A 13881-nucleotide genomic window follows, 5' to 3' on the forward strand; every position below is an offset into this window, starting at 1 on the left:
GGAGGGGGGGGGACTTTGAAGTTACTTGCGGAAGAGAAAGATATTGGCAGCCGGATATTTACCCCAACACAGTATCTACCACTATCAAAAGCCAATTGTCAACCTTTGGCATACAATTCCCATAGCTACTAGTGCCGGTCTTTTATGTAAACAAAAAGGATAGCTTTTCTAATTTAATCTCCGTCTCCCGAAAATCATTAATTTGTGAACTTACATCTCCAGTTGGGTGTACGGTGTGGTTATCAACGGAAGGAAAAATTGACGTGTATCCATCTTTCAGTTTTCAGTGGTTTTCCCTCTTCTATGACCTTTCGTAAGTTCAGTTTGATTGGGTCTTGCGACGCCACTCTGTATTTTCGAGTATCTAAGTAACAGCATAACAAAAACACTTAGTATAACGCCAGATTAACTCTAATTGATTCTTCCCTTTAATTCATTCCGAGTTTTTATTGTCTTTGATACTACTTTTACCTTGGACTCTGGGAATTTGATGATTTCCCTCATGTGCACTTGTGCAGGGCAATTTAGTTTTCTTGACTCTTGGACAAGTTTTCCGCCTCCATTTCTTCGGTAGGCGTGGTCACCAGCCTACAGGAAGAGTCAAAGCAATGTCAGGCTGAGGCAGAACAATATGAGGAAACTGAAAAAAGAGTAAAAAGAAAACCTACCGCTTGATTTCTCCTTTTCTCGCTCAGATGTCTGTCCACACCATGTTGACAGTCGTACACTTTGCGATTAACCACAATAAATGAAAAGTGGTCAAAAGGAAGCTTAAGGCTACTGCCTTCCCAAAAAACTTTATGATTCTGCGCTTTTATATCTGTAATAGAGAAACAGTATTTCTAATGTGAAAAATAAAAAGAAACATTCCCTTCTGGTTCCTGACTAAAGTTTAGTCAAGAGAACATGTGTTATAAATTCTCTTTAACAATTAGATTATGAGCTCGAGATTTCTATCGCGTGATAGTTGATGAGGGCGAAGCCCGAATCAACTATCACGCATAGAAATCGAGAGCGAATAATCTAATTGTTTTAGTATAAATCTACTAGTCGTTCAAAACTAAACAAGTAAATTATCTATTTCCTCATCGCAGACACTTCGAAAACGCGAAGAAGCGGGCGCCATTTTGTTGAAAATCGCTACTCACTATCTATCACAGAATAGATAGCGAGTAGCGTAGCCAATCAGAGAACGGCATTCGTGATAGAACACTAGTAGATTTATACTAATGCTGTTTAGAAAGTGGCTTTCAACCCCCCCCCCCCCCCCACCCCTCCTCTCCCCCATTTCAAACCCCCAACCCCCAACCCAAAGGTAAGCATTCACCCAATTTGAATCGAGTGTATTAATTGGAACCGGACATTGTCATGACCCGAGCCGGACGCGAGGTCGAATCAGTTGCACTCATTTACAGTTAAACTGATTTAACGCGTCAGTTGTACCGGCTCACTCTTAAAAATGTACAATCACTTACCTGTGTTTCTAAATCCAGGGTAACTTGTGTTATTGGAACAGTATTTTGTTGTAGTAGCAGTTTCAAACTCTCTAAGAATGGACTCTGCTGTTTTGACATCCCTTACTAGACCAGACTTTTCTGAAAATTTCTCCACAAACAAAGAACTTACTGCCTTTAAATTAAATTTATTCGACATTTACGAACCTTGTAAATGCTATTACGAAAAAAATTATGAGTGACTGGAAGAATTTTCCTTTGATTACGGGAAAGCAGCTTTCCGATATTAAGGAGGATTCTACCTAAACGCCATTTTTCCGCCACTTGACTTGGCTTTAATGGAAATATCTCGTTCACGTTTCAAGCAATCCAAAAACTCTACACTCATCCCGTGAATCTGTATTGAGGGGTGTTTTGTGAATTTTGGGGTATATTTGGGGGGAGACAATTTTTCTTGAAGGATTGGTAAAATTAAGAGAAATAAGAAATATTGAAGATTTAGTGAAGTTTTAAAACTAGAATTTTTAGTTTATAATTAATAGATGAATACCAAGTTAGTCCACTAGCAACCTGGGGTGCTCTTGCGTGGATATCAACTGTCTGTTGGTGTTCCAGTTATCCCTTCTTTAAAGCCTCTTCAAATTTCATTCAAATGCCTTTTCCCGCTCAAATGAGTGAACCAGAACAATTGTTAGTCTTTCCATTTCCGTTGATAACCTCCTTTTGGGAGAACCACACGATGTCACGCCATTCAGAAGCTGAAATCCGTCATCCGTGAAAAGGGGGTTTAAGTTGCATTGAATATATGTTTTGTATCGAGAAAAGTAAAAGAGATTATTCTTTTGTTCAGACAAATTTCTCGGTTAAAATATCGCTTTCAAGCGCTTCTGGGCAATATTTGTGGCCTAGAAACTAAGTAAATTTTGAATTTAGGCCGTAAAGGCGAAGGCGGCCTCGGAAGCCATCGAATTTCATCATCGGAGGAGATTCCGACGGGACCTCCTTTGACGGATTGCGAAGCGTGCGCTCCTTTAAGGTGGGGGTTCACCTGAAAGCCGTTTTCACGCCGCTTAAAATCGGTCAAATGGAAATATCTTGTTTGCATTTTAAGCAATACAAAAACCCTCCATTCATAACACAAATCAATGATTTGGGGTGTTTTATGAATTTTTGGGTGATTTTTAGGTATATTTGGAAGGAAATAATTTTTCTTGAAGGATTGGTAAAATTAAAAGAAATAAGAAATGTTGAAGATTTAGTGAAGTTTTATACTTGGAATTTGTAGTTAATAATTAATGGACGGATACCAAGTTAGTCCACTAGCAGCCTGGGGTGCTCTTGCGTGGTTATCGACTGTCTGTTAGTGTTCCAAAAATCATTTTCTTTCTTTTATCCATTCTTAAGACCTCTTCAAATTTCACTCAAATTCAGGTAGAGCCCCACCTTAATACTCGAGGGTGTTGTAGTGTGACGAGGTTTGTCACGTGACTTGTTGACGCCCAAACCCCGACTCTAACCCAAAACAAACCCTAACTCAAAGAACTGACCCAAAGGCCAAAGCCATGAAACTAATTCCGCAATCCCAAAAAGAACCCTGGTTGTTTCTTGAAGGTGTCAAATGTCCAGGTCACGTGATATGAATTGTTCCCTAAATATCGTGATGGCAACCATATTCGTAGCGGGAAGAAATTTGAGGATTTTTTCTTGTTTGAAGAAATAAAGAAAAGAAATGTCAAGTATAGAAAGTTTCAATTTTGGTTGCGATAAACTTTGAGTCAACTTTGGTAACTTTCTAAAGTTTTGACAAAATCAAGACATCCATAACAACGGATACAAGATAATCCCTTAAAAAACTAATTCATAATTCATAAGCCCATTGACCTATCAAATGGCTAATAAAACATCACGTGTAGTGGTTTTGAAACCCGATAAAACCTCCTCCTTATTACTAAGTGGTGTTTAATGCTTTTCTCGTATGCTAATTTCCAACGTTCACAAAAGCATCATTGTTATGAACTCTCTTGACACACGCTTTTCCAGGAATGTTTTTGAAGCCGTTCAACACCGACTGAAACTCGCAGCACGTGTTTTATCGGGTCTAAAACCACTCGGCTGCGCCTCGTGGTTTTAAATCCCGATAAAACACTGCTGCTCGTGTTTTAAACATTACTACAAACCCCTCGAAAAGAGGAGAGAGCACGAACTCTTACTGTTTTTGTCCGTTTTTCATGTGGTGTTGTTGGTTTTCTTTAACGCCTGTTGAATTGAGTGGAGACATAAAGGTCATGAGGCCCTCCTCCCGCCTCAAGATAATCAGGCTAAAATCTTTTAATTTGCCTATAAATATACAAATAAATAAATAGTTTCGTTTAAAAAATAAATAAATATGAGGAAAACAATAGCGTTGACAAATTAAGACCGGCTAAATCTGGGTTTTGACCAACAATGGGAACCTTTTTATTTACCACACACAGCAACAAAACTCCATTTATAAAATTAAATTCCCTTTCTTTAAGGCGGGGGTACACCTGAAAGCCGTTTTCACTTCACTTAAAATCGGTCAAATGGAAATATCTTGTTCGCATTTCAAGCAATACAAAAACCCTCCATTCATTACACAAATCAATGTTTTGGGGTGTTTTATGAATTTTTGGGTGATTTTAAGGAATATTTGGAAGGAAATCATTTTTCTTGAAGGATTGGTAAAATTAAAAGAAATAAGAAATGTTGAAGATTTAGGGATGTTTTAAAATTAGAATTTGTAGTTAATAATTAATAGACGGACACCAAGTTAGTCCACTAGAAACCTGGGGTGCTCTTGCGTGGGTATCAACTGTCTGTTAGTGTTCCAAAATTCATTTTCTTTCTTCTATCCATTCTTAAAACCTCTTCAAATTTCACTCAAATTCAGGTAGAGCCCCGCCTTAAACCAGGCCAGGAGCCCATGATCATGGAATGGTGTTTAAATTGATTTCTCGTTTAACCTGTACAATGTGGTTGAACTACTCGCAAAATGATTGCAGATAAAAACATCGTTCATCTCAGAAGTGAAACGTTCAAGCCCTGGGTTACGCCGAGGGAGAAAAAGAAAAGGTCACCGTCGTGCGCTCAGGCGTTCACCACAAACCTAAATTTGTTCCTTTCTTGAACTAAACCGTTTTATCCCCTTCTTCTGCATTGATTCTCTAAGGCAGGCTGGATCTTACAGATGCAGTGTCGGCTTGCCAACTTAATTGTTCGCAGTCTAGTTCTGATTGCTTTGTAAAAAGCGTCAGAGTACCAGCATGCTCTGCGATTTTGCCACCACCCTCAGTGCCCAAATTTCAGCAAAACGAGGCTTGACGCCTGTCTCCTCTGCAGAGGCTCCTTCATAAAAAAAAGGGGAGAGAAAAGTTGAATATGGGAAGAAAAACGGAAATTGAGTCAAAGGGGTCTGTACAGGCCCCGAAATAATCCCCGGCCCCTAACTGGTCCCCATTTCGGGGCCTGTACAGTACAGGTCGCGCGCGTCCCATTTCGCTCTCTCCAGTCCCCTATTTGTCTCTGCTCGAGCGCAAACTGAGGCTGCTCGCTGCTTGCGGAGGAAAGAGGCGTGATGCTGTCAGTGTTTTGACGGCTTGGGGGCTAATTTCTTAGTTTATCAGGAAATTTCATCCTCGTGGACACGCGCTTCGTTTACTCTGCATCACAACCACTCCTTTAAACGGATAAATCTTTGTGTCAAGGTAAGAACTTGCGTGCACAGTGGTCTTGTCCGTGTTTTATCTGACGTCCATGGCTGATTATTATTAGTAAATTCCTTTCAGTATTGTTTGGTATCGTAGAAACATTCCTCACCTCTGTAAATCGCGTAGAACTCGAGTGTACTCGCCTTATTTATGAAAAGGATACAAATTTGTCGAGGTGATGAAAGTGGAAGACCCTTCGGAGTGACCTTTTGCACTCATTCAACGGAAGGTTTCAAACAGACACCGATTTACATACGTGTATTGTATGTCACTCAGTGATCCGCATCACTATCATGCTTCCATTCTCATTCAATGAGATGCAAATAATTCAGACCTCCCAAGTCTCACGATTTTGCCGTGACACTCACGGTTTTCAGTTCAGTCTCACGGTCTCACGACAAGACAAAAATCTAACGATAAACAGAGTCACAAGCTGAATAGACTGTTCAGAGTCCCCTATTTTTCCGTGTGATCGTCGAGATCGAGCGCGTCATACCGTTAATGGCGGCCATCGTGACTTTCAGTCGTACCGAGTCTAACCTGGGGAAGAGTATCAAGTCTACTTAGCGGGCGGGGGATGGTCTATTTTTCTCGCCCCCCACCCCCTAGAGCTATAATCCCCGACGCCCGCCCCCTCAGTACATCTAAAAATCAAGATGGCCGCCATTAACGGTAAGCCGTAAGGCTTGCTCGATGTCGACGATCACACGGAAAAATAGGGGACCGTGAACAGTCTACAAGCTGAAAGGATACAATTTCCTTGTGACTGGTGGAGCGGAGTTTGTTATTAGAGAAAAGACGCACGATTTACGTCATCGAGTTGTGTGACTGGCGCACGTGATCTGAGTCTAGCTAGAGTCCAGCTCGGAATGTCTGGGCAACATTGGCCCGATTTATACTAGAGACGGATAATCCGTCTATACGAACTTGGGCAAAAATTTTTTAGTTCGTCTGATAATCCGTCTGTGTATAAATCACCTTAAATCACCGTATGGACGGATAATCCGTCTGTGTGTTTAAATGCAGGGACAGACGAAGTTAGATGCCAGAATCAACACCTCGTTACATAAAGCCAGCGGTCTCTTAGCAGTAAGAGACAAAATGTGTTCCTTTTCCTCGCGCCAGTTTCTCGCGACGAACTGTGGGACGAACTATGAGACGAACTAATACTGTGTTTTATAGTTCGTCCCGTATTTATGCTAGACGGATTAAACGACCTCAGACGGATAATTCGTCCAGACAGATTATCCGTCTCTAGCCGTGATAAACTGAATCGGGCCATTGCCTGGTCCCTGTACGGCTGTCTCCCAGGCCCTCACGGTCAATTCGTTTCGGTCACGTATCCAAAGCTAACGGCCGGGAAAGCCTAGACAACACCAGACAATTCCATGATGGAATCACCTGGATTAAAACTCGATACACTATACACTTTACTAAACGAATCGTTTTTTGGTATTTGCCGTGTTTTCCTTGCAAGAACATTGCGGGAAAATAGTTGTGCCAAAATTAATAGTTAATTGCTAATGGAATCGAGTCTGAGCAAGGCTCGGTTACATTTGAATTTAACGCATGCTCAACGGGTAAAGTCGAGGCGGCTCGCAGAGGTCCCTTCCTCTTCCCGACTTATCTAGGAAGATCGGAGGGCCTCTGTTCGCAGGGTATCGCACGGAAGGTCCAATTCAAAATGGCTGCTTCGTCTCTCATTCGTTCAAGGTGGCAGTTTGTGGTTCTTAGAAGGAAAACACAGGTTTTTAATACAGCAAATAAAAAGAACAACTTCTAAGGAACACTCGGCTGCTTAAACAGAGGAAATCAGTAAGTTCATAGCGAACAAATTCCTGTTCGAGATTGTGTCAAAGTGAAACATGTGCGATCGCAAACAAGATCTGCAAATCATCACATGAGCTGTAGACGTTCTCGAAAATTTTTGTATGCTTCTGGGAATCCACTGTACAAAACATTAAAGGTTGAATATGAATTTTACCGTGCTTTATGTTAAATAGTTCGATTTGTCATATTTCAAAAAGCTTTAGCGAAATTTTCGAAACTCACTTGCTCAGTTTATTTAAAAATAATACAGTCAAGATATTGTGCTTTAGTGACTTGCAGTTCGCTTGCGTCGGTCGCCTTCGCGTAGCTTCACTCGATGTGAAAATTGAACGAATTTGCTTTTCAGTCGTGAACACAGGTCTGTCTGAATAAATTTTTCAATTAAGAAAGCTTATTTGCTGTTTATCTGTGTCTCTTGATTCACAAATTTCTTCACCACGCGATCTTCATGTAAACCGTGGAAGAGCCAAACCATATCTTTCTATTACTGTCCCTGTGTATGCGTAAACAAACCGAAATCCTCCAGCGCATACCAAATTCTTCCACGTGACAACACAGTCAAATTACGCAGCACAATTTTGGCATTGACTATAGCTGTTCATTTATACCCTCTGCATTTTTTACAACATTGCTTTTTTACTGCAATATTCTACAAAAATAAAGTAGTACTGCAGTCATAGACTGCCTTTTATTTGATTTCTGTGACACCTTGTTTTCTAGTCAGAAATGTTAGCCGTCTCCTCCCCCTAACCCAGAGGGGACGCACCCTGTGGGTTAGGGGCAGGAGACAGCTAACATTTCAGACAACCTTGTTTCTGATTTCTGCTCGTGCATTCGCGTATTCTGATTGCCGGAAATGCTGCTCCGTAATGTCTCTGAAAACGCTTAAAACTAGCGACCACAAAAAACTACAGGTAAGACGCAACCGTGGACAAGCAAAGGCGTTCGGTTGAGCTGTATTTGTTGTCGTGCTAATTTTTGACTACAAAATACAAAGCGTTTTCAGACTGAGGAAAGAAAACTTTACCGATTTAGGTATGTTTTTCATTAAACCTTGAATTCAAATGTTCATTTCGTGGAAGCAAGACAAAGTCTTGAATTGCCATAAATATGTTTAAATGTGATCGTTTTGCCAATCAAACATCTGTTACGTTCTTATTTTCCTCCCCGACATGGTTATTATGTACTGTCTACGAATACGTTTTATATTTGAGCATTATAATGAGGCCATTTCCGAGTTGCTTAGAACCTCGTTATGAAAGTGAGACTTCCCGTTAGTTTTTGTTAAATTTTCATTCATATGCGAACAAAACCTCTTTTGGCATTAATAATAGTACCGTATTTATTCGCTCAACTGCCCTGGGCGCTGATTTAATTTTGGGCCCATGAGAATGGGCGCTTATTATTTTCCCAACATTTTCAAAAAGCAAGGACAATTGATCTTAGAGAATAACAAAACAATGGATAACAAGTTTATTTCGCTTCAACAAGACAAAGCAATGTGCAAAAGCTAACATGAACAAGCCATAGACAATATAAAAGTTCATAATTAACTAAGTTATCTAAAACCAATTTTGGAACACAACTGACGTCCCTCAGTCTTACTTCACGCTGAGTTAGTACACAAGTGTTTTTTGTTGGGAGGGAGTTGGGTGTGGGCGTTTATTAAGTTTTTGGGCTTTCAGGGTGAGTGCTTATTAAGTTTTTGGGCCTTTAGGGTGGGCGCTAATTAAGTTTTTGGTCTTTCAAGGTGGGCGCTTATTAACTTTTTGGGCCGAATAAATACGGTACCTTTTTTGTTTTGAATTCGCCGCTTACACTTTTACAACAAAGAAGCACCCTTTATGAGCGGTATTGGTAATCTGTCTTCGTTTGCTTGTCCAGGTAGGAAATCATGTGGACCCATGCCATCATATTATGGCTCTTTGCCCTATTTTACGTGCCATTAAATGGCAATCCGGTACAAAAACCTGAGTGGATTGATCTCACCTACCCATTCAACAATGAGACCATTTACTGGCCCACGGCTCTGGCATTCAACCACGCCAAAGTGTTCGCCGGTGTTACATCTGATGGGTATTACTATTCATCGTATGACATCAGCGCTTCTGAACATGGAGGAACTCATCTTGATTCCCCTATTCACTTCAGTGAAGGAAAGTGGTCCACGGATCAGATTCCTCTAAACCGGCTTATTGGACCTGCAATAAAGATAGATGTTTCCTCCCAAGCAGCTCAGGTAATACTTTGCTACGGTCGAACCTCTGTGAATGGCCACTGGTCACAGGCGACCATCTTTGACCAATCCAAATAAAATAACATTAATGTAGGACCGCGGATGAGGGTGCAGACCGTTGAACGCCGATTCTGTTGTTAGTATGAAATTGACTTTAGTTCCATTTTTCTGCTCAAAAAGAGACTGTACTTAGAAAACAAAGTACACACACGAGTTGTTTATATTTGTACGCCGAGCCTTAAAGAAGAGAGCATTTTGGTCGGTATTTTGCAGGAAGCCTGGTTACGTTTTTTTCTTGAGGTTCGATCTCCGATTCCAGGCAGCAGAGATGGCGCAGTGGTGAGAGCACTCGCCTCCCACCAGTCTGGCCCGGGTTCGATTCTGGAGTTGACATCATATGTGGGTTAAGTTTTTCTTTGGTTCTCGTCCCTGCTCCGAGGGTTTTTCTCAAGGTAGTCCGGTTTTCCTTCCTCCACAAAAACCAACATTTCCAAATTCCAATTCGACATTGAAACAGTGGACGAAGAGCCACTCTGTAATTACCATTTATTTGTTATATTTTTTGTTTTAATTTTATCCGCGTTTCGAACAGATTCGAATACCCTATTCTTGCCTAACATGATCAGATGGGAACCGCTACTGATATACAGCTGTTTCGACAAAGGTTGCCCAAAAAAAGTGTAAAAGCGTACGCGACAATGCCGAAAGGTAGTCTGGGAATGCCCATTGAATTTCAATAAAAGCTCAGAATCCACAATGCCTCGACCGTACAGTGAAGACTTGAGATGTCGAGCAATATGGATTCTGAGCTTTTATTGAAATTTATTGTGTATTTCCCAGACTACCTTTAGGTATTGTCGCGTACGCTTTTGCGCTTTTTTGGACAACCTTTGTCAAAACAGCTGTATATTTTATTGCTCTTAAGAATGCCGATTACCAATTGATGCTGAGTGACTTGGAGGCCTGGGAACAAAAGAATGGAAAGATCCCGGATGATGTAATATTACTGGTATTTAACGGCTGGGGTAAACATTGGCCAGACAAGAAAAAGTACCTTGGGACGGACACGAAGAACACTTCCTTGCTTCATTTTCCAGGTTAGTTAGTTTAGCTTATTAGAAGCAAATTGCAAGAAACTATTACTACTGAGGATAAGTGTGTTAACAGTCAATCACTGCCTGCGTCAAGAACTTTAAAATATATTCCTGTGGCCAGTATAATTTCCATTCCGCTCAGAGCTCTTCAGCTTCGCCGAGGAGAGTTTGTTCACTCACTGGTAGCAATTTTTAAGTGTTAATTTTTACTTGTTTTAAAAAACGCCGTAATTTTGCCGTTTGCCCGTTTACAGATACACTTTTTAATGTAACTTTTGTCGCTCTCAAATTGCAGTTTTAAATCGCTGGTGTGAGAACTAATAGAGCAGTTTTCAATCGAGTGTCGTAAATCCAAAACCAAAGCAATTACTCTGGCCAATCACAACAGGTGCAAACAGCGCAATGAACTAATCAGAATTCAAAGCAAATACATGTAACTGGCGTCAAGCGCGGGAAAAGACGTGCGTCCGAGGCACGATTGGTTTTGGTTTTACATCTTAATGGTTGAGAAAATGTCGCGAGTTTTATCAACCAATTACAGCGCGTAGTAATGCAAAACCAAAGCAAAAACGCAATTACTTTCGTCACTCAATTGAAAACCGCTCTAAATAATAATATTATTAACTTACATTGCGCAGATATCAATAGAGCATTGGGATCTGCGCATTACAATGTTTAAGAAATCATGACCCTAAATATCACTCAAAATCCTATACAAATTCCAGTTAATAATTTATAAAAGTTAGCTGAGAAACGCCTTCTGAAACAAATGTGTTTTGAGAGACTTTTTAAAACTATTTAGGGAAGATAATTATATTTCTAATAAAAGGGGAAGATCATTCCATAATTTGGGGGCAGCCATATAGAAAAATCGGTCACCCAGCGTAGTAAAAGACTTGCATGTTGGATGTATGCCATAATTTGATCTTCAAAATCTCATTGACAATTCATAAGCCCATTGACCTATCAAAAGATCACGTGCAGTGGTGGATAAAACCTCCTCCTTATTAGCACGCGGTGTTTAATGTTTTTCTCGTATGCTAATTTCCAACGTTCACAAAAGTATCATTGTTATGAACTCCCTTGACACACGCTTTTCAAGGAATGTTTTTGAAGCCCTTCAAAAAACTCGAAAGGGTATCCCTACCCACCCGACCCTAGAATACAGCTTACGTTACAGGGCACTTTGCATGCTAGTTAAATGCTTGTTCGCACGTGAATGTAAATGCAAGTGCAACTACAAGCGAAGTTCACATGTAACAGAAATGAAAACGCAACAGAGCACAAGACTCTCATACATCATTAAAACCATACTTTTAAGATGGTGGAGGATGTTGAACCTTAAAGTGCACCTAACCCCAAAATGTTTTTTTCTCTTAAATAAATCTTTGCACCTGTTCGAAACATATTGCGCTATTTAGCGCCTTTTTTAACCAAATCTTGACTTTTTATAGTTACGAAATCTAGCCATCATTTGTTCCATGACCGAGCTAGTAAGGGGCATGGGTCTATTCCTTACTTGACGTCACAAACTGATTTGCATTGTATTAAGTCTTTGTGAAAATGCATGCAAAGCAGTTTGTGACGTCAAGTAAGGAATAGACCCATGCCCCTTACTAGCTCGGTCATGGAACAAATGATGGCTAGATTTCGTAACTTTTACAGCCTATAAAAAGTCAAGATTTGGTCGAAAAAACGTGCAAAAAGGCTCAATGCGTTTCGAACAGGTGCAAAGATTTATTTAAGCGAAAAAAAATTTTTGGGGTTAGGTGCACTTTAAGCTGTTATGGTTCTTTTCTTCATGTTTTCCATTCACGTTAAGCGGAAGCCATCTCACCGGTTGACTGCGAACGACAAAGAGGTCTCATTTTTGGTACAACTTACCATTAATCCCGGGGGGGGGGGGTACTCCCCTATATAAGGCATATAGGTATGTGCCGCCCCAAAGGGTATGGTTTTTGAGCCGTTTTGGTCTGAAAACGGGTATAGATTTTGACAATTACGGTCTGAAATCGGGTCGGGTTTTTGGGGCCGGGAACGTTTACGAAAGCTTACAAACATATTTTTCTTCTCAGTACGTAGCAGGAACGACTAACTGATAGCGAGAAAAAGAAATAGATAAACATTCCAGCTTACTTTTACTCCTTGCGTCAACTTCCGTTCGGGTATGAAAACGGGTATGAATTTTAGAGGTCAGGTCTGAAAATGGGTGTGGAAAATTGCATGTTTAGGTCTGAAATAGGGTCGGGATTTGAAGACGCGGGCGGCACACCCCCACCAAGAATTCCGAGGAGTACCCCCCCCCCCCCCCCCCGGGCCATTAATTTAAGGCCTCGGCTAAAATATTAAATGTAATACTAAAAAATACTAAATGTATTCTTGTACTTTTTTCTCTGTTTTCTAAGGCATACATCCTAACACGTCTCGCTGGTTGGTCAACAATCGAAAGATAAAGGTTGTTGGTATAGACACGGCATCGCTTGATTACGGACAATCGAAATTATACGAATCCCATCGAATTCTTTTCGAGAAAAACATCCCTGGCCTGGAAAACGTTGCCCACATGGACAAACTGCCCACTAAAGGTTTCACACTGTACGCAGCTCCGATGTTTATCACTGAGGGGAGTGGAGGACCATGCAGAATCTTTGCTCGTATGGATGAGGCTGAAAACAAAGGGTGCACTGTTAGCGCTGGCGTCAAGAATAACGACATTGGATTGTTTGCGACAGTAACCATTTTCCTTTTCTTGCGTTTTCTGTGATTTTATTGAAACTTTGAATGTGTTACCAATACTGCGAAAGACTTTCTCCTTTTGATATTAGTAATCAAAGTACACCAGTCGAAATAGTGACTGATCAGTTTAACTGACTAATTAGATGCACTTGAAAAGATTTCACACACTCAAATAGTAGACCATCTTTTGCAGTATTTAATTAATGAAAACATAAAAAGTGCCACAAGACAGTAAACTTATTAACTTCAGCACATTTATTTACTTTGTAGTTATGTCTACTTATGTCAGCAATTCAGTGACTTAACTACATTTGCCGTTTGGTATTCCGTATATGTATCCCTGGAATGCGCTCTCTTGACGTAGAACTGTAAAGGTGGAAGAATTATAGGAAAAAGTTACATCCTGTCAGTAAAATTCGCTAAACAAGAAAAGTGTGTCGCGTATTTCAAAGTAGAAAAATTTGTTATATGTGGATCGCGTTTACGAATACGTTTACCGCGACCCCGAGACAAAGGCTTCCCCGTTGTATGGGCGTTTAACGAACGTTTAAATTAGCTAAAACCATTATTTTCAGCTAAAATCCCGAACAAACGATTAGGCAAGACAGAAGTCTTTGATAATTACGTTGTACCGTATCCTGTTTGCGCTCTTGTTTTCGTTTGATTGGTCTTTCGTTGTTTACTTTTTGTCTTTAATGGCGACGATTAAAGCGCCAAAAAAAAAATATCAATCAATCAATCAATAAAAAAAAAACATTACAAGAGTCGATTCCCGTTTATTACCACTATTTGATACAGCTCTT

The 13881-nt window shown here is 40.4% G+C and overlaps 1 protein-coding gene across 1 annotated transcript; it reads left to right on the top strand.

Moving 5' to 3' along the window:
• The first annotated feature begins 5012 nt into the window (after positions 1-5012).
• LOC146486117 (uncharacterized) lies at positions 5013-13842 on the top strand. Its single transcript, XM_085098576.1, has 4 exons — positions 5013-5179; positions 8897-9251; positions 10174-10345; positions 12748-13842. The coding sequence occupies exons 2-4, from the start codon at positions 8907-8909 to the stop codon at positions 13104-13106; spliced, it is 876 nt and encodes a 291-aa protein (XP_084954702.1). The 5' UTR covers positions 5013-5179; positions 8897-8906; the 3' UTR covers positions 13107-13842.
• Positions 13843-13881: the final 39 nt, after the last annotated feature.

Source organism: Pavona decussata, unplaced genomic scaffold (genome assembly GCF_977016875.1).
Source record: "Pavona decussata unplaced genomic scaffold, jaPavDecu1.1 SCAFFOLD_21, whole genome shotgun sequence".
Taxonomy (NCBI): domain Eukaryota; kingdom Metazoa; phylum Cnidaria; class Anthozoa; order Scleractinia; family Agariciidae; genus Pavona; species Pavona decussata.